We start from the raw sequence: 23,806 nt of genomic DNA on the forward strand, positions 1-23,806 counted from the left end.
TCCTATTAAAGACAAATCATAAACATTCTCTTTCTCCTACAAACGTCTTCTGATAAAAAAATACATCACCAAATATATACACCATAACAAAACCATCCGCCATTGAAGGAGGATCTTCAGTTTATCACCCACACTGCCACAGATTATAGCACATAATGGCAAGATCACTATTATCGCTGCTGGAAGATGATGAATTGATTGATGAAATTGAAGAAATCGATTACGATCTTCTACCGCTTGGGGATTCTGTACACAAACAACAACAGCAATTGCTACAACAATCACTTGACCATCAAACGTTCATCCCAACTAGACCTAAGTCAGTACCACCACATCTAGACAACTTGCGAATATGTCTTCCACCAAATAAAGATAATACCAATCGATATACGAATGAGTTATTTGACGCCACAAATAACCTTATTGTCCAACAAAGGCGAATCACTTCAACACGAAACCTACAAAATTTACATGATTGTAAAGTGATGCCACCGGATCAAAAGTTTCTTGGATGTGTTGAATGGAACCAGATGGAAGAGGTTGATTTTGAGTTGGATGATGTTACAAGGACCAGGGTTTTCAACAATCGATTCAAAAGACCTATTGATGAAATCAATCCTGAACTTAGTGAATACTTTAGGATACACCAAAATGAAAACAAGGAGAATCTAACTAAGCCATATAAAGTTACGAAAAAGGCACCAGCATTGACTAGGCGTAAAAGCTTGCCATTAGTTGAAACCAACAACATTCAGAAAAGAACTTTCCTGCCATTCAAGAAGCCATCGACAAAAGTTGCCACTAGATCCGTTCCCGAAGGCGTATGTCAACCAAGACACCAGTCCCTTACCCCATCAAAATCATGTCTTAGCATTGAGGATGCCAAAGTTTACCTAATTGAATCTCTGACTGGATTAGTTAATCAAGCAACGGATTTTGCTACTGAGCTCAATGGATGCACTAATGAAGCACTACCGTTCCCTGAACATGAAAATGAAGTGGTGCAGATCCCAACAAACTCCAATGACGCTCAACAAATGGCAATAATACGAATGTTTAATTTTAAATTGAATAATGCAAGAAAGGGAATACTGACTGGGTTTTATTCAGAGAAGGAGTTCAAAGATTATCTAGCCAAACTCAAGAAACAGGAAGCTTCAAGTGCTGCACGAGATATGGGAGTGGAGATTGTTTCTCAAAATACATCTAGTGGAGGAGATAATAATCCTTCATTGAAGGAGAAAAAAGTCAAATGGGCTGATAATCTAGAATGGTGAAGCTCTTGCTTTGTAACAGAGGGGTATACTTTGATATAATGCACTTTCTTTTTCTTTTTAGACTAAGTTCTGCTACAGCCCTGTTACAGCCTCTTTAATGTCGTACGCGTAATAAACTTTTTTTTTTCCTCTTTTGTTGACACAGGAATTAAATTTCATCAACACATTTTCAACTCACATTGCCCAACCCAACAAGAAGCAACTCACATTTTATCACATCACTACAACAGATACCCACCACAACTCTAACAGTTCCAACATGTCCACATTCTTTGATGAAATGCAAAAGTCATTTGCCGACGTGAAAATCACCGACGGTAAGATCGACACCTCAGATTTCTTACAAGCTTCCGAGTCACTTGTCAAATTATTTGATTTATTAGGATCAACTGCATTTGTTGTTGTGCAAAATGATATGAATGGTAACATAGCCAAGATCCGTAAAAAATTATTGGAAGACCCGGCCAACGCATCCACTTTACAAGATTTGATTCTAACTGAATCGAAAACCAAGACCAAGACTGCCACTCAGGGGTTATTATGGTTATCACGAGGTTTACAATTCACAGCACAAGCAATGAGAGAAACTATTGATCAACAAACTAAAGAATTGACTACTACTTTTACTGATGCTTATAGTAAAACTTTGTCAAAGTATCATGGTATGTTCGTTAAACCAGTTTTCAAACTTGCCATGCAAGCATGCCCTTATAGAAAGGATTTCTTTGCTAAGTTGGGAGCTGATCAAACCAAAGTTGCTGAGCAGTTGAAGGTTTGGTTGGAAGCTTTGGAGAAGATTGTCAAGATTATTTTTGACTTTTTTGCATCGGGAAACTATGGTAAGGGATTATAAAGAGATAATTTTGGAATATGACGATAAATACGATTCAAAACTATAATAACAAATATTTAGACTCTATTGATAGAACATTGTCCCATTCCTCTTTAACCATTGTATTCTCTTTCTCTATATCTTCTAATCTTGTACCTCATCCTCACCGATTTTCTTTGTTGCCTTCATCAATTCATACAATTGACCAATTTGCTCCGGGGTCATCTTATCCAATTCCGTCTTGCTCAATTTTCCTTCAAGCCATTTCCCTCCATCAACTTGTTTCAAATAATCTTGCCATTCTGTTAAAAAACCAACTATATGCAATGGATTATCGATTTTTTTATGATCTTTGAATTCCTTTTTGACGTATTGGTCACCCAAATAACGCAAGTCTTGAGGTAATTTATGAACATGAGCTCGTAGTATGGCTCGGTATAATTTCAATGGTGGGAATAACGGAGTTTGGTTTGGTCGTTCTGGACGACGTGGTCTCACTCGAAGTGCTAATGTTGGTCTCATTTGTTAATTCAACTAGTTGGATAGGGGTATGTACGTGACCAAATGTGTGTTATTACAAACCATGCATGCTAACGTAACTGAGGTTTTGATTTTTCCACCATATCATAGATTTTCAAAGAATAATCCTGCACATAGAGCATATATATAAAGTATCGAAAGCAAAGCCTACCAAGAGATAGATTGTTAGTTGTTAGACACGCATCGTTCAGGGTTCTTAGATGGCTTTGCACTTTGAATACGGAATAACGCGTACGACAAGTGATCACCGAGAGATCTTATTGCCTATGAAACAACTAAGCCAAGGATTTCAGCTCCTCTTGAGACATTTCCCACTGGACCAGTATTGACTGTAATCTGAGTCATTTATAGACAACAGGATTTGAACGGAAAGGTGTAACATTTAGTCTTGATGTAAATCCCGAGCATTGTCAACGATCTTCTCGCGCTACAGCCTCTATCCACTAGATGTTCACAACAATCACCCTATTGTTAAGGACTTAATCACCTAGTTGGGTAATAAACTGAAACTTGTTAGCTCAACGGACACGGCATGAATTACTTCACCCCTTGCATTATATAATGGATTAATACAATGGATTCAATGCTTTGGGCTCTGTTTAAAAGCCATTTAAAGCCATGTTTATGTTTATATGCTACATACCAAATGGGGAACCGGTAGCGCGGTATTTGATTGTTTTTTGAAGTTTATTTAATCGACAGTTTTTGTAACCAATTGCAATTTCCTAATTAGGATATTTTTTTGATCTTTCAGTCCAAATGAGTATCGAAAAAGTATCAAACAGATCTTCAACACATGGTACAAAGTATCCAAACTTTAACAAATTGATGATGATTTATATATCACCAATTGTCGTCAACTGTCCTGGTGGAAAAATTTGGAAAGAGATGTTTATCACTCACTTTTATTCATTCTTTTCATCAAGAGTTCGTCAAACCCATTTGTTAAACCCCTTTGAAGTTACATAACTTAAGATCATGAGAATCAATACCCTTATACTATCTGCTGCTTTAGCTGCTGCTGCACCTGCTTCAGTCGATGATGCTGAATTATCTGCTATTCTTAACTCAGTCCAAACTGCAACCGCATCAGATGCTGTTTTAGGTGATGGAATCGAATCAGCTACTTTGCAAAATACCAATACAGCTGCAGGAACAGCTACAGGTACAGCTACTGCTACTGCCGGTACAACTACAACGTCAGACTCACTTGGGGGATTAGTTGATGGATTACTTGGAGGAGGTGAAGCAAGTGGAACAAGCCAAACTCAAGCTGCTACTACTCAACCAAATTTGTTAGCTTCTGGTGCTTCAACTGGTAAGACTTCTACAGGAACTGGTGATGATTTGCTTGGAGATCTTTTTGGAACTGGCTCAGGTTCAGCCACTGATGGAGCTGCTAGTAAGGCCGTCACTACAACATCTACCGGCCAATCAACAGCAACAACAGAAGGGTTCCTTGATGGATTGTTAGGTGGTTTATTTGGAGGCAATTCTGCTACCACTGGCACCACAACTACAAGTACCACCAGCAGCGATTCAACATCAACTGGAAGCGGCTCATTAGGTGACTTGTTTGATGACTTCTTTGGTTCAAGCTCAGAAAACACCACCACCACATCACCAACTTCAACTTCAACCGGTGGCTCTCTACTCGGTGACATCTTTGACGATTTGTTTGGCGGTTCTGATTCCAATACAACAGACTCATCATCATCATCAACGACATCTACATCTACATCTAGCACTGGATCATTCATTGATGACATCCTTGACGCTATTTTTGGTGATTCTAATTCCACTTCATCAACTTCTACAGGATCTACCTCAGGAAGTGGAGACTTGATTACTGATCTTTTAGGGCTTGGAGAGGAGATCTTTGATGACTTGTTTGATGGCAACTCAACGTTGTTTTCCGGAGAAAGTATTATTGGTTCATTGTTAGGTTTTGCTGGTGAAATCTTTGATGATTTATTCGATAGCAATTCTTCATCTTCATCGGGTGGATCATCAGGTTCATTCTTTAGCAGCTTGTTAAGCTCATTATTTGGTGGTTCATCTAGTTCATCAAGCGGTAGTGGATCATCATTCAGCTTTTCCGATCTTCTTTCGGATGTTTTCACAACTTTATTCAGTTCTATCTTTGGTGGTTCAAACGGTGCAAGTAAAGGTCAATGTACAGCAAAGAGATCCTTAAAGAGAAGCTTGTCAGAACAGAAAGAGATCAAAAAACTTGTTAGAAAGAGCGTCAACAGAGTCATTGCTAGAAGAAAAGCTGAATTTGCTCAAAAGGCAAAGAGAGCAGAAACTTTATCTGACTTGCCTTATGTTAACCTCATGTAAAGTAGGGTGGTGAAGGTGAGCTTGTAATTTATACCCGACGTTTTTAGTTCCAGTGGCTTGAGATTAACCGATATATATGCCCGTTTTTTAGTACACGAAATATTATGTAAACATTGGTATAATTTTTATTTCCCCTTTTGTTAAATACAATACAGGTGGTGATCATTCGATAGTATGCTACTGATATAATTCAGTGAACCGAGACAGTATTAAGCCTTTTCGAACTCGCGGTGCATTACATTATGAAAGTAGTGTTTGCATGCCAGACCTTACTTTTTAGAAAAAAAATACGACCTATACCCGAAAATTCCACTACCGTAAGCCCCCTTCCCCTAAAAGTTACATTTCTTTAGTTTAGATTGACATATTTTTACATCTATTATTAGAACCTCGTAACCATTGGATGAAAGACTAGACGAGTCGGGGTAAAAGTTTTTTATTGACAGGAAAATCTAGAACCTTTCGTTCACAAGAGTCTCTCCCCTTAGATTTCTTTACCAAATTAGTAAATTTTTTCAAGATGTTTAACACACCATACATTGAAGAAGATGTACCCTATATTACTTTCAGCACACAAAGGAATATCTTTCTAGCTGAGCGATCCTCGACTTGGTAGATAACTGAGTCAAATGGTGGGAGTTAGACACGATATAAAGAAGGGGAGAACGGCGCTTGGAGCACATAGAGGTAGGAATTGATTCGCGCAGAAGCAAGAACAATTCATTCACACAATAATTAAGCTCGTTCAATAAAGCTTTTGTTTCCAAGAATCACAGCATCTCCCATATGTGTCTGCTAGTTACGAAATGGAATTTACAGGTCTCGCATTTAACAAGCCTTCATCCGACGTGTAGGGTGAATTAGACGACTGTAGTCTCTGACTGGTTTCTTCAATCCCAAGTTAGGAAACTTTCAATAAACAATAACAGATCCTTCGCTTGTACTCCAAAGTTTCTTATTGTATTCTATTTCCATACATTTTCACAGCTTTTTTAATCTTACTTCCCAAATAGGAAATTTTTTAACCTCCACACATCAATACACACTACCAAAAAAATTAGTTTGTGCTTATATGCAGTATAAGCACGAAAAGTAAAGGTTGCAAAATTTACCAAATTGAGAAAAGAGTATGTACCCCAAAATATTTTACAACCAAAACAAGTTAATGATGCCTTTGCAGTAAAACAAGAGATCCAGGGCCCTCAATGTCTTCATTTATAACTAGTTAAAAAGTATAATTTGTTCAAGAATTCTCATATTTTGAGATTTTTTTATAGAAATCTTGAAATCTTTCAATCAACAACGCCTTGTTTAACCATTAGCAATTGACTCACATTTCATACTTTCGTTAACGTTAGAACTACAAGTCAGAAATTTGAAAGGTTGAAAAATGAAAGTGTCAACGTTAACTTCAATTTGTTTGGCTTTGATGGCTTTTGCCAATGCGGAAGAAGTACATCAACAAAAGAGAGGCTTTTTTGATGATATAATAAATGGAATCACGGGTAACACTGCTACAGCTGCAGTCAATTCAGCAGCAAGTGCATCTACAACTGCAGCCGCTACAGCTGCAGCTGCAGCTGCAAGCGGAGGCTCTTCATCTGCAACACCTGAAGAGGACGACGAGGAAGATTGTGAAGAAGAATCTACAACACCATCAGCTACTAGTCCAACTGCCTCAAACACAATAAGCAGCAACCCAACTTCATCAGATCCGGTCTCATCTAACCCCGTTTCATCAGGCTCAGTCTCCTCAGACCCGACTTCATCAACCTCCGCTGCACCATCTTCATCTCAAGGGGGTCTTGATTCTATCTTGTCAGATTTGTTCCCAGGCTCATCATCAACCCCAAGTAGCTCACAAACTATTGCTGGTGAATCATCTTCATTGTCACAAAGTTTGGATCCTACCGCTTCAACTTTGAGTAGCACCCCAGGTTCATCATCCAATTTAACATCAACAACATCTACCGGTGGAAATATCATTTCTAGCCTTGTTAGTGACTTGCTCCCATCAAACAGTGGCTCTCAAAGCTCCTCAAGCTCTGAACCAGATGATGACGATGAAGAGTGTGAAGACGAATCATCTAGTCCTGTAGCCTCGAATACCAACATCGTCCCAACCACCACAGGAGGTAACAATGATCCAACTACCACTGCCGGAGGTAATGATGATCCTACTACTACAACAACATCAGGTAACTGGTTGAGCTCTTTGTTGAACCCAAGCTCCTCCGTCGCTGGTGTTTCAACCACCACAGGTAACAACTCACTGAGTTCAGCTTTAGACCAAAGTTCCTCCCTTGCAGGTGGTGCTACTACTACTACTGGAACAGGTGAAGATGATGACGACGAAACTGATTGTGAAACTGCCACTGATGAACCAACTACAACCAATGGTGGAAATGGTGGAAATGGTGGTACTAGCGACCCAACAGTTACTTCTAAGCCTACCACAACTACCACCGGATCAGGTGGTGATGACGATGATGATGATGAAACTGATTGTGAGACCACCACAAATGAACCAACCACTGATGGAATTACCACTACCAAGTCTACCAGTATTGCTGGTGAATCTAAGACTACTACTGTCACCACTACAAATTCTGGTGGTGGAGTCGAAACTAATACTATTACCACCCACGATCAAGGAACTACAAAGAATCCTACTACTACTGCCGCTGGTGGAGGTACTGTAACTGAAGCTCACACAGTTACGCTTACATACACAGGAGCTGGACAAACGTTTACAACTTATGTTACTCAGCAACCAGAAGAGTGTGAAGAAACTGTTTACTACACTGTCACCACTGTGGTTCCATGCACTACTGTTGCTCCTGGTGGAGGAATCTCAACCACTACTGTTACTGTTGTCGTTACTCAAACCGTTTACCCACAAGATGAGAATGATGATGATTATGATAATGGATCAAGTGGATCAGGCTCTAGTGGATCAGGCTCTAGTGGATCAGGCTCTAGTGGATCAGGCTCTAGTGGATCAAGTGGTTCATCAGGAGACGATGATGATGACTGGGAATGGATCGAGGAGGGTGATGATGATTGTACCACAACCACTGTCAAGTCTATTGCAACTAGTGGCAGCAGCTCTTCAGGCTCAGGCTCTTCAGGCTCAGGATCTTCAGGCTCAGGCTCTTCAGGTTCAGGATCTTCAGGCTCAGGCTCTTCAGGCTCAAGCTCTTTCAGCTCAGGATCTTTCAGCTCAGGCTCTTCAGGCTCAGGCTCTTCAGGCTCAGGCTCTTCAGGTTCCGGCTCTTCAGGTTCCGGTTCCAGCTCAAGTGATCTTGGCGGTTTGCATCCAACTGATATTGTTTGCCCAGGAGAAGATGGTTACGACAGTGATGATGATGACTACACCTACACCTCCTCACTGACTTCAACTCCGACTGAAGACTGTGATGAGGATGAGGATGATGACGACGACGATGAAGAAGATTGTGAAGAGACCACCACCTCAACTCCATACCAAAACAGTACTGCTCCAGCCACCGAAAACTCGACTCTCCAAACTCCATCGTCATCTACATCTTTGAACGGTACTTATGGATTCTTGAAGAATGCTGAAACTGTTGCTGTTACCACTACTCAAAACACAGTAGTAACTGCTTCCGGTGCTGCTGCTACTGAGGAAGCTGAAGTTTCTCAAGTTGCCAATGCTGCTAACAGATTGGGAGCCACTGAAATGAATGCTGGTTTGTTCACATTTATTGCTGTTGCTGGATACTTGTTGTTATAATTATGAGCTTGTAAATTGCAGGCAGTTAAGCTACTCATAATTTCCCTTCCCATATTAGAAGTTTGAAATGGAAGTTTCAAGAGTTGTTTGCTTATCATATGCGATGTTTGATAGAATATCGTTCAGGTTATTTTTTACAATTCCAAATACGTTGCTTATTTTTATAGTCGGTTCAAGTGGCTAGCATTTATTTGTTAGGCTCTGACTTAGCTGATACCTAAAATCAAAAATCTTTTCTTCACGTTTATTAATTTTATCTAATTATTTTAGCAATTTTATATCACCGTTTTTTATTCAATCTTAGCGATAAAATCAAAAAAGAAAGTATATTAGAGATGTTTCTTGTATTGTAGGGTGTAGTGGCAATCACTTGTATTGAGAGTGGTTGTGGGTTTTCCACCCACAAGGTAGCGCATAATACAAGGGCAAATTCCACAAAATGTCGTCTTCAAATTAGGCGTTCCCTAAATTTACCATCATAACAAGAGGCAACACTATACTTCATCAAGATGGCAATGGATAGGGGGACTTTACTATTCTTTATAGTCATGTTTATATTCCTTTCGCTACCGTCTGGGAATGAGGAACCTCGCTCAGATATTGAAAGAGAAACGTTAGCAACATTCCAATCACAAGCCCATCAAGCACTGCGAATGTTGAATAGCTCCGAATATTACCTGGGCTATGGGAATATCACAGGGTATCAACTATCATATGATGACTACCTCAATCATAAATCTGTATCCGATTGGCCCATACACAAGTTTAGTAAAGAGGATCCTTGGATTGAAGATCAAAAGTATTCCATATTACCGAATGAGGTGACTGATATGGTGAAATACTTTTGGGGAAAGGACGAAGTGGAAAGGAACAATGGAAAAGCCTACATGTTGAATATTTCTGGTAGTGCCCATGGTGAGTTTGTCCCTGTTGAATCGCATGTACAACCAGTGAGACAGAAGATACCGAAGTATTTGAAAAAGTATTACAAAGAGAGGACAAGTAACGAAGATATGGGATTGGATGAGTCAAACACAGACAAGGAGGCAAATAATGAGGAGGATACATCACACAAAGTTGGAAACATAACCATCCCGGGTTTGATATCTGTGAATATTAGAGCGTTTCAGTATAATTTCAATGAACCTAAGTTTCATGTGGTAAACAAGAGTGATCATGTTAGCGATGCGGTTGTTGCCAAGATTGATTTGAACTTGAAGGATTATTCGGAAATTAATGATTATACGATCGAAATGGACGCAGTGTATTATCAAAACACCGGTGCATTGGTAGCCACTTCAAATTCAGCCAAATTCTATGGATCGTATGGATTGAGTCATCTAACCATGAATGAAGATAACTTTGTTATATCAAAGAAGCTAATGGCTCAATATAACAATATGCGAGACGAAAAGACGTTATCTTTAGAAGATATGAATGGGTCAATATTGAAAGCTTTTGATCAATGCGAAATGGTAACATTTATGCAGTTTAACAAGACTGATTTTACCCATGATGAGTTGCGATACATTGACGCCGAGTTGAAAAATCCAAGTGGGAAACCATTACCTGAAGCTTTGCCAAAGTTGAGTGTTAAAGAGTTTCTTATATACTCGCCTAATTGCGGGATTGTTTTAAGAAATAAATCAGAGACCCCATTCACGGGAGAGAAAGTTGAAGTTTGGTATAAGCAAGTGAGACATGTATTAACAGGACTTTTGGTGTTGGTTTCGATCCAGTTATACCTCACCTTCAACCAAGTGAATGTAGCAAGAACACCGGGACAATTATCAGTGATCTCAAGCAAAACATTATACTTTTTTGGATTTGAAGATTCGTTATTGGCTATAATTTCATTGTTATTGTCGACTATTGCTACTGATTTGTATTTACTACTTGCATGTGTTGCCACTATTGCATTCATACTGTGTGGTGTGTTTGAAATGCGATTTTTGGTTAGTGTGTTGACAACACAGGCGAATGAACGTGGAACTACATGGTGGGAAATAATGAGGGGATCGAGACAAGAATCATTACTGAATACACCTCATTCCCCACCCGCCGAGGTGCCATCCGAGGGTCCTCTTTTACCGTTAGCCAACGCACCAACCCAACAGCAACAGCAACAGCAACAACAGGATCAAACACAAGAACAACCAACTCCTACCGAACCCAATACGGCGTGGCAAGAAACTTCCTATAGCAATTCTATATTTGCATCAGGGTTTACGTTGGCTATTATTGCTATGTTTCTCATATTTTCGTCATTTGATTGGAGACGCAAGTACAGGATAATATTTGAGTATATCTCTTTAATTTTTATCAACTCGTACTGGGTGCCTCAATTTTTGCGAAATACTTTAAAGAACAGGAGAAATTCATTTACTTGGCAGTTCATCATTGGAAGTAGTGTAATCAGAGTTGTTCCTATTTACTATTTTGCATTATACAAGGATAATCCATTAAGGCATAGGTATGATCCGCATTTATGCTTTGTGGTTACAGGCTGGGTTTTGGTTCAATTGATATTGTTGTTGTTACAAAACAGACTTGGTGCTAGATTTTGGATCAATGAGAAATGGCTACCACAAGCTTATGATTATCACCGTATATTGAGTTTGAAGGATTTGGAAGAAGGCGGAATGTCAAGCGATTTATTGGCAAGTTTCAAACAAAAGACCTCATCATCTAGTGCTTCTGAGTCTCTCAACGATGGAGTGTCTGAGGAATTTGTTGATTGTGAATGTACATGTCCAATATGTATGACCGACGTCACACTACCTATATTAGTGAAGGATGACAATCTAAGCGAGGGAAAGAAGAAGAATCTTCACCATCACTCTGGTGCCTCACAAAAGGAATACATGATCACCCCATGCCATCATATATTCCATGCTGACTGTCTAGAGAGTTGGATGAAATATAAATTACAATGCCCAGTTTGTCGAACCAGTTTACCGCCGGTATAGTAGTAGTGGAAATGGAAAAGAGAAAGAAAGTTATGTCCGCTCAGTTTTAGGATTTGTATAACATCCACGGTTATCTTGCGAAAATGCAAGTGAGGGGGAAACTCTATATGCACTGCATATAGGACTTACTGTTATGCGTATTGTTAATGCATCTCGTATAGAAATATACACCTGAGGTAGTTGATTTTCATGTGAAACGTGTCTACTTTTCCAGTGAAATATATTGACAAGGATTTCGGCGAAATAGTTGCACATTTTTCTCATATGCGAGAGAGAGAGAGAGAGAGAGAGAGAAAAGGCACCGATTGCACAATAACGCAGTCCGCGTTTGTCATAAAACGAAAACATCTACAAATCAGTGATTCGTGAATCACAACTCTACACAAGTCATTGATGACAGAAGTTCAATAATTCTACAAACTCGGAGCTAAAGAGGATGGTTTAGAATACACGCGTGTAAACAAGATGATATAAACAAGATGATATAAACAAGAAAGTATCTAACCAAGACTCTCCTCGCATTCCCACGGATGTGCAAATGAATGGTCAGTGATGATGCATGGGTAATTTCGGAACCAACCTTTTACCTATATTGGAGTTTTACGTTTCCGCACAGACATCACTAACTTTTTTACGCAAATAACTAAAAACCCCTTTATAGTGTTGAGCCTCACAGCTTACCCTATACAGTGTATAGATTAACAGAGATATTACATAACTATTACATAACAAGGCTGACTTCTCATACTTAAGAAAAATTTCAAGTCACACAAAACCACAGAAATCGGATGATCTTTTTTTATTTTTTATTTTCTACACACAATAAGCGCCAGAACGATATAATATTAATACCTGACAAGTTAAAAATGTATGGAAAAGTCCAATCAAGTTCTTACATTTTTGAATGTAACAACAAAGTCACATCCTTTCTGATACATTGAATTATTCACAAGCAGGAACTATATTATTCTGATACATATAACATTTGATTGGACTTTACAATTTTTTTTTTGAAATTAAAAATATTTCACTCATTGACACCTTTCTGTTTTTTTGCAAGGAAAGAGAACATTCACCATATCTTACATTAGTACACATTTAGGGCTAACTAATCAAATATTTTCCCTAGCTTCAGAGTGATTCAGTTTTTGAAACTGGACTAAATCAAACGAATTACACATATCATCTTTCAAACGATGTCACAATTAGATGCTAGCTTTGGTGGCCCTGGAAGGCCAGATAATAACAACAACAAAGTGTTTGATCAAAATAACGAGATGAATCTTCTTGATGACGGAGGTAACAATATCCTAGGTGACGTCTATGGAAATGGCCTTGACACTATAAATGCACAATCAGGGTTCAATTTTGATGAGACTGATGATTTCCTCAAATCTATCTCTGGTGTGTTGGGTAAACCATCAGATATGGCAAATGTCAATCTCAACAATGTTAACTACAACAGCTCAATTTTATCACCATCATCGATCAACGGAGAAGAGGTGGGATTTCCAGAGTACTTGGGAGGTTACCCAGATCAACCACAAACTACATTTCAAGATGGTCTGCTTGATCAACCATTGTATGGTACTAGGATAAGGTCACATTCATCATCAATTGCTACTTACAATGGCGAGAATATATCACCCTTATCCAACAACACTAATGAAACATCAGACTACACGTCACCAGAGTCAATCCAAAATCATGTAGTTGAGAAACCACCTGTGAAACACACCAAGAGAGGCTCTACATCCAAAGTGACAAAGCCAAAGAACTCCAAAGACAAGAGCTCTCACAATATGATTGAGAAAAAGTATAGAACTAACATCAACTCAAAGATTTTAATTTTGAGAGATGCAGTGCCCGCTTTGAGAATTGCCGCTGGTGCCGATGATGTCTCATTAGCTGATTTGGAAGGTATTACTCCAGCTTCAAAGTTGAACAAAGCCAGTGTCTTGACTAAAGCTACCGAATATATCAAACACTTGGAGCAAAAGAATGCTGCCTTAAAGGACCAAAATGACTATTTACAAAAGGTTCTTCAGGAAGCCAACTTGAGTCCACAGATACAGATGCCTTTAGCTCAACGTCACATGCTGAGCTCCCCCAATGATGGTAGTCAGCAAATGTGTTCAAATATGAGACCAAATAGTCTGCAGAGTTATGATGAGCCAATCTACATACAAAACCAACAAGCACCACCACCACCACCACAAATGACAGCACAACTTCCACCACAACAGCAACAAGACAACGCAAACGGGCCAAATAGGTACTTGTTGGGAGGAATGGCAACTGTTATGGCCACCTCCTTGTTTGGTGGTTCTGGTGAGAATGACTTCAGGAGTTTGAGTGCGTTGCCATTTGCTTCATACTTGTTCCCTAGCGCTTTCTTGAATCCATCACCTATTACGATTCAATTGTGGACATTGACCAAGTTGTTGTTGGTTTTGGGAAGTTTATTTTCCGTGTTTTATCCAATGGTTCGAAGCTTTATGAACAGGCCAATTGATAAAGAGTTGAAGCTGAGTTCCGAGTCTAATACTATGACTGACTTCCTTTTGGTTTCTTTGTACATGAAGGTTCCTAAGAAGCTATCTGAACAACGCCGCGAGAGAATTATTGCCAATTTGAGAGGGGGCAACAATTGGAAGCAATTGGTTTGGGATTGTGTTGAGTTATCCTCATCTGAATCCAATTTTGAAAACACCTTTTTAATGTTGTTGATTGGAACCTTGTTGAAGAACAGGTTTGAAAAGTTGTCACCGGTATTTGATCATTTCTTAGCTATGAAAGGTGGATTAATCGTGAACCTTGATTATCGTGGAAACAACAAGTCATTGATCAGATTGAGTCAATTGATTGGTAAGATTGATGGTCTTTCCATGTTCACCAGTGAGGCTTTAATGAAGCGATTGAGTAATGTGGCAACTGGTCAATATGTAAACTCTGGCGTTGAAGATGGACAAGATGCAAAGTATATTGAAACCTATCAACATACGATTGGTGATTACTACAATTTGGTGATCCAATGGAGAATCATTGACATTATCCATGCGTTGAATTTGTCCTATTTAGAAAACTTGACTGAAAACACTACTCAAGTTTTCACTGATTTGAAAATTGTTGAATCAATTATTGATAAGAAATCACCAATCTGGCCTCAATTTCAATTATTTATGACCATTGTTGATCCAAATCATACATTGACATTGGTCCAAAAGATGAAAAGCAGGGTGGAATACCAGGTGAATAGATTTAAATCTGATTGTAAAGATTTGGAAGAAGATACAGAAGATGAAGAAGAATATTCATCATCAGAACTTGATTTTGAGTCTGTTGTCAAAAGCTTAAATTTAGTGTCACAAGAAGAATTGGTTATACTATTATCTTCATTAGTTACGTATTACCATAATCTTGACGATAGTGATAAGGAGGCTGAAATCATGAGACACTTGAGAATACCCAGCAAGAAATTCAGTTTATTAACTTTTATTGCATTAATAACTATGCTCAATACAATAATACCTGGTGCTGTTGATGATTTCGATGGCACTTCAGAGATATTGATCCTGGTTCGCAAATGGTTAAAAGAAGGCTACTTGCAAAGAAATAAATTGGATTTACAATTTGTTGATCTTGATGACAAATTGGCTGACTTGTTGCTTCATAAAGGAAAGATAATAAATGGTATAGATGTGGAAGAAGGTGATGAAGAGTAGTTGGAACGATGGTTGTTTCTGATGAACGTGAGTTGATTTTTGATTTTTGTTGATTTTTCACATTTGTGTTTATTTTAATGTGTCTAATAGTTTTGAGTAAAGTTTTGCGTTATTTATTGAAACTGTGCTGCGTACTATGTAGCCAACTATATGTGGTCACTCTTTTGTATACTCTTGATAAAAGACAGACTCTTAGAATACGGATATTGAATCTTGTGCATTCTTTCGTAAAGTTCACAGTACTTATGCACAGCCGCTTAAAAATTGCATTTTTCCACCTATTTTTGTGTACAAATAACCGAGCCAACTGGATGAGACTACAAACACTTTTAGGTGTTTCATTCTGTGTGTTCGAGGCATAAGGTTATAAACAAAATCAACTACACCAATCAAGCAGTACTAACTGTCTGTTTGGTTTTGGCTTACAGGGATTTGGCTACAAATTGAGACAGAACACTTGTACTCTAGCGTTGAAACGAATCTAGCCTTCCGAGAGATATATGTAGGCGATTGGTATCTTGATTGAAGCTAAATGCTTTCTCAACATTCTAAAAAATCTCTTCGTGTACCTGGGCCAAAACGTGTTATATATTGAGATAGACGTATGCTTATGTTTTTAGTATCACTGAGCCTCCGTTTTTAACTCCTTACTTGGAACATACTTTAAACGTGATAGAATATTTGTAAAAATGACAGAACAATACTTCAGCAAAGAGCTAGTGAATAGTCATAAAGTAGATCTGTTTTGTGTCAGACGCTTCTTGCCGAATTTCCCGAAAGAAACAACGATCTAAGCTTCAATGTATTTCCTGTATGCGAAGCCTTACATTTCCTTTGAAGTATGAACAAAATGTTATCAACTTACCTCGGCATTATTCCACTATTTATTGTTGTGGCGGTTTATTCGTGCCACACCATTAAAACAATAGCCCCTTTGTGTTATTGAATAATTGAGTGTATCTCAGTGTATTGTTTATGAAGAACAATTGGTGTGCTTTTCCTGAGATCTCTATTGCTCTTTCAAATCTTCAACAAAATTAACCGCCGACATGCGCGAAATTCAGTTCAAAACCAAAGTATAAGCTCTTAAAGCTTTATCTCCAACTAGAAAAGACTCCCTCTTTATAATAAATACACAGTGTATCTCGTGTTTATGAGGGTCGAGGTCGACATATAAATTTAACTAGAACTTGGAATAGATCTTTATACTTTGTGTAAATGGAATGAGCAACATGTTACCGCCGATTTAGAACAGCAAGATTTGAAAAATTATTCTTCGCTTGTATTGTGTACACATACTCCAATGCTCATCATCACACAAATCGAGCTTTATGAAAATTTGAAATTTAATCTAAAGAAAAAGTTTGACAAAATTGTATGATTTTGTAACATCTATGAAAAGTAGAGAAGTAGGATACTAATTCTCGATTTTAGTACAAACTCAAGGTTGCGATTTCATTTTGTGGTGTGAGCAAGCTAGCTTGTTGACGCTGGTAATGCAACTGTAAAGTAAAACTTTCAATTCAAAATAAAAAAACAAAACAACGCCACGTAGCCCAACCAATTCTAAAGTTAAGCAAGGCACAGGACTTTTTAATTGTTAATTGAAGCGGGTCAAATTATTAAATGAAAGTCCTGCTTCAACTCATGCACTTGCGTATCGGTTTTGATTTTTGATATATTTATTATGCAATGGCCTAGTTCTTTCGTAATAAAAGACAAAATCAGCTAAAACCAAGAGAAAAAATCTGAGAAAGGTTAGGAGAAGAAATAGATTCATTGTCTTGGATTAAACTCTCGTACAATTGAATTTCAATTACAAAATTATGACGAACAGTGATCTTTTGTGTTCTATAATCACAATGCACATCATATATGCACGATGAAAGAAAAAACTAAAAGGCATCTGCAACCACACCATATGCAAAGAATAGGACAATAGCGCATTGTACATACTCAAGCCAATTTCACCTATTTCAAAAAGGTCCAATATGAAAAGGTTTCGATATCTTTGTGTGAAAATATTCTACAACTTTGCCTCTATTGTTCAACCGAGTTGAGAAGAAAGTATCATGTGGAATGAGTTAATCTACATTTCCAAAGATATTCTAATTTCTGTTTGACTGTATTATCCAGTCCTGTTTAAAACTGCTTTAAGTGGGTTGATGCTTAATTTTTAGTTTGGCGTTAGGTAGAAATCTCGGTGTTATTCAAAGTCTAATTTAATAACGCTGATCTAACTCACGATTTGTTTAATTTCAGACATCGCCATTTCAATCACTGCAAAAGCCAATGGTGAAGTATGAACCGTTGCTAGGAGGTGCAACCTTGCTTTAACTGAAACGATGACGTTTAGAGGATTACATATTTGTTGTTCATTTCGTATGTAGCGAGAATTAATTACGTTTGTGTAATTTGTTTACTGAGGAAAACACGGAAGCTCGGAAGTCGGTTAAACTCTTGCCTTTGTGAAACAAAGAAGGAAAACAGCAAATGTGAAGAATTAGTATTGCCCAGAATTGGTTAGAGCTCAGTGAAAGAACTCTATATTGAAGCACAAATTAGCAGTAGAAGAACAGTATCTATAGAGACTGAAAACATTGAATGAAAAACTCGTAAAATACACACATCACTGATTTTGATACTTGGTTTGTTCATGAGACTCAAAACTGTGTTCCACAAAAGTTTATCACTCTGCAAAGACAATATGCTCACGCAGATTATGGATTGTGGTATCATCTCAGACAGTGGTGGTTTGTTAAAGATCATAACTTTCTCTCCCTACTCTTTAATCGTCTAGTTTGCTTTTTTCTTGACAGATTTTAAAGTTTGTTCAGGAATTCGTAATGCATTGAACTAAAAGCAACTGCAATAAGTGGAAAATTAACCCACAGTTTACTTGAATTAACAATACGTTAGTTGTAATCATAGTTACGAGCAAACTAAGTGGAGAGAACCGGAGTGGTTTGCATTGAGGAGTAACCTTCGACCTCTTTTGAGCCAAAGATATATTGTGGTGTTTCAGTCATACTATTTTCCCAGAATATATTCAATTCAGCTTCTTCAAGCAAAACTTTCAGTTACCCTTCCAATAAGGTCCTCCACGCTATGTAGCACACTGTCTCTACAGCCCTGGCTAGCTCGTTCGAGACAAATCATGACGTCTTTTAGCAAATGCGCGTGTTGTGTTAAATCTCTTCTCCTCTTTGTAATTATTCTGCAATTTAGTGAACTCGTGATTTTTTGTATAAAAGTGAGATTGCTACACAAAAATGTATATATATGTTAGCACCACCACCAAAAGTTTGTGTAAGATAACTGTGCCGCCCATATGAAATTCATACGCATTGATCACATATCAATGCCATCATATGTGGTACAATCTTGTACGGAGTCATCCAATTTGTGACTCTACTAAGTTTTTGGCGTGATACCGTCTTGTGCCGCCCTTTAGCGGAGATACCCCGCCCCATTGGCTCCATAGTTCTCTTTAAAGTTTTATAGACATTGTGTACAGGCTGGTAAAAGCTTTCAGCCACGAATTTGAAGCTAAGTCCATACATAAGTAGGACTAACTAGAACAGAATGACCGTATTTGTATATATTTTCCAGATTAGGTTAAAATATCCAGCTCTTTATGTCGTATTTCTTGAGAACAAAATAGTTGCTGCATAAATACTAATTTGTTGGAAATCCAACTTTCAATGAGCAAGCACCATAATTTATGGACAATTCCTATTGTTTCTTCTCCTCTCAATTTGCCTTTATAAAGATCTTGCAATGTTTCTTATATCCGCCTGTTGTCACGTTTGTGTACTTTGTCGTTTGTCACGTTTGCATTTTTTTGTTGTCGACAAAGGAATTTTCGACAACGCTGGTCCATAGAAAGGGAGGGATTTCGTTTTTGCAACACAAATTGCAATGATTTTCTAACAAAGGTCATTCCCAAGATCATTCAATAAGACCACTTTGATAACATCAACCATACGATATTTCAAAGTTATGTGACTTGATCTGCCTCAGACAACCACATGGGGGGTACACAGCTACATTGTATTCAGTCTAGGGGGTTGATACTGCGTGCTTCGGTTCATGTTGCAAGTAGGAGGAGTACAAGGAGCACGGATATAGGGGCTGAGACTGAAGCAGGGCCCTTGCTTGGACACTTAGACAAGCATATGGCTTGCGATGTATAAGATCTTGCACCAATCTGAAATCTAAATAAGCCGCGATTAACCCTAATCAACTCCGCATTTTACGAACCAAAACTTTGACAATACACCGAAGAGAAAAGTGAGAGGTATACCCTAGTGCTCTTTTCTATCATAGGCTACGCCTTCCTGACATATCCTAGTGAGAGACTTTACTCACAACCGCAAGTTTCGTTCGCTACATCAAACCTTTTTTTTCCACACATGTTCTCCTTTGTGGGTCATTGTTATTGCTGTTGTGGTGGTGTGGGTGGAATATACTCAGAACTGGTGATTTGTGTCAAGAGAAGCGTGAGTGTGTTGTGCGTGTCGTCATCAAAAAAACTAATTTCTTTGTTCTCCAAAATAAAAAATGAGACACAGACTGACGCATTTTAGTCATTTGTCGCCAAAATACACGAACCGACAATCATCTACAATGCATAAAATTTTTTTAGTACAGACTGTGCTTTTACAGTATGCATGCATAAATATATACACAAAAGTTGTAATAGAATAAAAAATAAAATTCATACAGAAAGACTAATAAAACACAATAGCCAGTGGAAATACAAAATAAGAAGTTTTGAAAAGCCAGGGCATCACAAAACCGCACTTAGCTTTTCAAATGTTTTCTTTTTATTCGAAAGCATCACAAAAGTAATGAACTGGTGAGTAGAGAAATGTCAGAAGAATGTTCGAAAAGCTCAAGAGCAAACACAATATGGAAAGTATCGGACACTTCAGGAGCGAGAACCTCAAGCGCCCAAAAGGATTTGAAAAATAAAGTAAGAGGAGGAAAGATGGACAAAAGCTCATAACAACATACACACCCATAGACACAGGTGGAATACTTTCGTATGTTTTTGTTTCTTCGTTGTCTAAATTTAACTTTAAGATTTTGGAAGAGAAAACAATCTTTCAACTTTGTTCAACAGACTTTTTTTTGTATTCATTTTATTAATTATTTTTTTAATTTTTTTTTTCCTCGCTATTGTTTTTAAGTTGCAGATTTGATTTTAATTTTTAAACTGTATCGAAAAACATTTAAAACCTAGTACATCTGCCAACCTAGAAAAATGAAAATATAACATAAACCACTACACAACACCCAGCCAAAAAGCATTTTGAAGAAGAATAAAGGTGACTATGATATCAGATTCAGATGAATCGTCAACCACTGATAATCATGATTACACTTTAGACGACTACTACAGACTAGTTAAACCCTTGTGGTCGCACAAGAACGTTAAATTTGACCCAAAAATCAACCACCACAAAGTGTTTCGCACCTTAGTTGACTTTAGTCTAACACGAACCACGCTATTGTCAGACTCGCAAAAAAGAAACATTGCTATAGGAGACTTGTCCGCAATCAAAATTAAGAACATCGATAGTATTGTCGTTCGAATAAACGACAACAATTCGGAGATCCGCTCATCTATTTCCCACATCACTAATACTGATACCGACCAACTTGGAAGCACAAGTCACAGTCTGTCATCATCGCCGGCTAGTGTGAGCCAATATCGATCATTTTTGAGATCAAAATACATCGAGTTTTGTCCCCATACTGCAATTAGTGTCTATTTATTTAGTCGATTTCATATACCTGATCTTGATGGCCAGTTGGAGTTTCCAATAGACGACGAATTTGAAGTGGCCTCTGTCTATAAGGCAAAACTACTAAGAGGAAACAGTAACCTAACGCCAATGTCACCATCCCAACAACTCAAGACAATTAAGAAGGCTTTGGAAATTGCCGGATTCAACTTTGAAAAGACAAATTTGAAAAATTTATTATTGGCCCACACATTCGAAATACCAAAGGAGTTTCTAGCTAAATCAGTTGAAGAACTACCATTTTATGCAATGATACAGTTGGCCGGATTCGAGACTGTGAATGACTATTCAATATTACGATCTTCAATCAACCCACCACAGGATTTGATGGACAAAATATTTCCGTTTATAAATAAATCAAGAGAAGATCAGGAAGAAGTCAGGCCAAAAAGTAATGATATGGTTGATGACAATGACCTGGAGAGACAACACGCTCATGATAGCAATTACCAACAACTAAGAAAGCTACTTGGAATGTTACGAAGAAGTTTGTGTCAAGATATGCTCATTATTAAACGAAGGTACCCTCATAACCCCCTTCTGAAGTGTGATGTTTTCAACTCCCCCGAATTTGAAGCTTTTGTAAAGGAAGTAGAAAAATGCGGTGAATATGATCGCTTAATGAGAGAATCATGTTTCAATCCCCAAGATGATGAGACGGAAAGTGATTCTGATGATCCTTGGCCGTCATCGATTGATTTTGACTCAAAGGAGGACCTACAACACCTAGTGGAATTTCAAAATAAGAAGCTTAAGACTATGGAAAAGGGAATTGCAAGGAGCCTACAAAAACAACACGACACATCCACCTATTTGTATGATTTCATTGCTAAGCAAACGGAAATCATGAATAAACAAAGTGATTTTTTGCGTAATATTCAAAATTCAATCAATGGGTTAATCATTTTAAGCTCTTCCAAAAATAAAAGTTCTGAATATTTGGCACAACAAAGTTTACAAGATACAGCAAGGTACATCAATAGTGGAGAAAGTGAGTATATAAGAGCTGGAATTGAGAATACTTTGGAGTTGTTATCTCGAATGAGGGGACAACAACGACAAGGTAGTAGTGGTGATTCAATACTCCCTCGGCAACCACAAGTTCCCCAACAAACTCAGGCATATCCTTACGCATATAATAAACCGGTACCTACAGGTTATCAATCATCGCATTATCAACAGCAGATACCAGTCTCTTTTCCCACAACTTCAACACATAGACCGTCGGAAACATCTATTTCAACTCGATCTTCAATGATTTCAACCAGTAGTCCACATTTTCAACCAGCATTATCACATTTGCAATCTCAACAACAACATCAGCATCAGCATCACCATTTACCTCCACTGTCGTTGTCTCATACACCACTAAGCCACAATACCGCACTAGCTCATCCTCTTCATCATCAACTGTCCCAGCATAATGAACCATTTCAAAGTCCATCATCTTCTACATTAACCCAAGATGCTCAAGCCCACAAGACAGCAAGAGAATTGACTTTAGAAAAACGATTATCTCGTCAAGCGTCGACATTATATGAAATGTGGGATGATTTTAAAAGCTTGGAAGAGGAATTGAGACAACATGATATATCTGTTACCGAATGGCTAAAAGTACACGGTTCATCTGAGCGTCAATTTCGCCATACAAGATTGAAAATCATAAAGTTTGTTGAAGAAGAAGCTGCGAGGCGTAATGTTCCAGTCGAGATTGTCAAAGAGATGTTACACAATAAGATGAGAAATCGATTACGACCTTGGACATTGGATGAAGTACAAAGGATGTTGACTTCAGGCAGGAGAATTGATTTGGATGATCCCAGAATATGACGCGATGAAAGTACAACCTCAAGACAGCCACCATAACACTTTTGTGATTTTATAATTTACATTTCTTATAAATAGATTCATAAACTTCTTCATCTTTGTATAGTTCTATATGTATTATAATCAAAACATTGTACAATTACAAAATTAGCTGATGAGCATTTAACTCAGTCTTGATCGTATATCTTGATATTTCTGTGGAATTTAATTTTCTTCCTCACAGAAGCTAAAGTGGACAATAGTGAGATATCTTTCACACACATAAGCACAGTTTGCACCTAGCAAGACATTTCCAAGCTAGTAGTGACCACTTGCAATGGGTGTTTCCTCGAGGCTGTGGTTCGTAAGTTAAAACTGATTTACACTGTAAATCACAAAGGATACACAAAAGTTCTATTGGACGTGTCTTTTTGCATTGTTATTTAGATGCGTTAACAAAAGGGAGCAGCTGCGGTTTTGCTTATGTCCGGTTATTATATGCACTGCACTGGGTCCAATGTATAATTCTCCCGAGTTGCACTTGCTCTATTATCATTGTTTGCCTGAGTCCTAGTTTCATTTTTTTTATAACGGTGTTGTGCTTTGTTTATGCCGCTGTACATCGAATATTTAGCCTGTTTTGGTATATAATCGTTTTGACAATAGAAAACTTGTGAGTATAACAGCGATGTTGGCGACGATGAGCCTATATCTAAATGTAGATGCACAGAAGGTTAAACTATA

The 23,806-nt window shown here is 38.0% G+C and overlaps 8 protein-coding genes across 8 annotated transcripts; 7 read left to right on the top strand and 1 right to left on the bottom strand. All coding sequences in view use genetic code 12, as the record gives it.

The window, feature by feature from the left end:
- Window positions 1–155: 155 nt before the first annotated feature.
- CORT_0F04340 (hypothetical protein) lies at window positions 156–1,277 on the top strand (the record flags this gene model as incomplete). Its single annotated transcript, XM_003870738.1, has 1 exon — window positions 156–1,277. The coding sequence occupies one exon, from the start codon at window positions 156–158 to the stop codon at window positions 1,275–1,277; it is 1,122 nt and encodes a 373-aa protein (XP_003870787.1).
- Window positions 1,278–1,536: 259 nt separating this feature from the next.
- Window positions 1,537–2,130, top strand: CORT_0F04350 (Het1 sphingolipid transfer protein; the record flags this gene model as incomplete). Its single annotated transcript, XM_003870739.1, has 1 exon — window positions 1,537–2,130. The coding sequence occupies one exon, from the start codon at window positions 1,537–1,539 to the stop codon at window positions 2,128–2,130; it is 594 nt and encodes a 197-aa protein (XP_003870788.1).
- Window positions 2,131–2,253: 123 nt separating this feature from the next.
- On the bottom strand, window positions 2,254–2,631 carry CORT_0F04360 (Acn9 protein; the record flags this gene model as incomplete). The annotated part of the gene is made up of 1 exon (XM_003870740.1): window positions 2,254–2,631. The coding sequence occupies one exon, from the start codon at window positions 2,629–2,631 to the stop codon at window positions 2,254–2,256; it is 378 nt and encodes a 125-aa protein (XP_003870789.1).
- A 996-nt stretch (window positions 2,632–3,627) lies between these two features.
- CORT_0F04370 (hypothetical protein) lies at window positions 3,628–4,992 on the top strand (the record flags this gene model as incomplete). Its single annotated transcript, XM_003870741.1, has 1 exon — window positions 3,628–4,992. One exon carries the CDS (start codon window positions 3,628–3,630, stop codon window positions 4,990–4,992), a length of 1,365 nt encoding a protein of 454 aa, XP_003870790.1.
- Window positions 4,993–6,382: 1,390 nt separating this feature from the next.
- On the top strand, window positions 6,383–8,749 carry CORT_0F04380 (Pga25 GPI-anchored adhesin-like protein; the record flags this gene model as incomplete). The annotated part of the gene is made up of 1 exon (XM_003870742.1): window positions 6,383–8,749. The coding sequence occupies one exon, from the start codon at window positions 6,383–6,385 to the stop codon at window positions 8,747–8,749; it is 2,367 nt and encodes a 788-aa protein (XP_003870791.1).
- Window positions 8,750–9,258: 509 nt separating this feature from the next.
- Window positions 9,259–11,718, top strand: CORT_0F04390 (Tul1 protein; the record flags this gene model as incomplete). The annotated part of the gene is made up of 1 exon (XM_003870743.1): window positions 9,259–11,718. One exon carries the CDS (start codon window positions 9,259–9,261, stop codon window positions 11,716–11,718), a length of 2,460 nt encoding a protein of 819 aa, XP_003870792.1.
- Window positions 11,719–12,914: 1,196 nt separating this feature from the next.
- CORT_0F04410 (Cph2 transcriptional activator) lies at window positions 12,915–15,443 on the top strand (the record flags this gene model as incomplete). Its single annotated transcript, XM_003870744.1, has 1 exon — window positions 12,915–15,443. One exon carries the CDS (start codon window positions 12,915–12,917, stop codon window positions 15,441–15,443), a length of 2,529 nt encoding a protein of 842 aa, XP_003870793.1.
- A 5,339-nt stretch (window positions 15,444–20,782) lies between these two features.
- Window positions 20,783–23,086, top strand: CORT_0F04420 (hypothetical protein; the record flags this gene model as incomplete). Its single annotated transcript, XM_003870745.1, has 1 exon — window positions 20,783–23,086. The coding sequence occupies one exon, from the start codon at window positions 20,783–20,785 to the stop codon at window positions 23,084–23,086; it is 2,304 nt and encodes a 767-aa protein (XP_003870794.1).
- Between the last annotated feature and the right edge of the window lie 720 nt (window positions 23,087–23,806).

The sequence above is a fragment of the Candida orthopsilosis genome (assembly GCF_000315875.1).
Source record: "Candida orthopsilosis Co 90-125, chromosome 6 draft sequence".
Lineage (NCBI taxonomy): Eukaryota > Fungi > Ascomycota > Pichiomycetes > Serinales > Debaryomycetaceae > Lodderomyces > Lodderomyces orthopsilosis.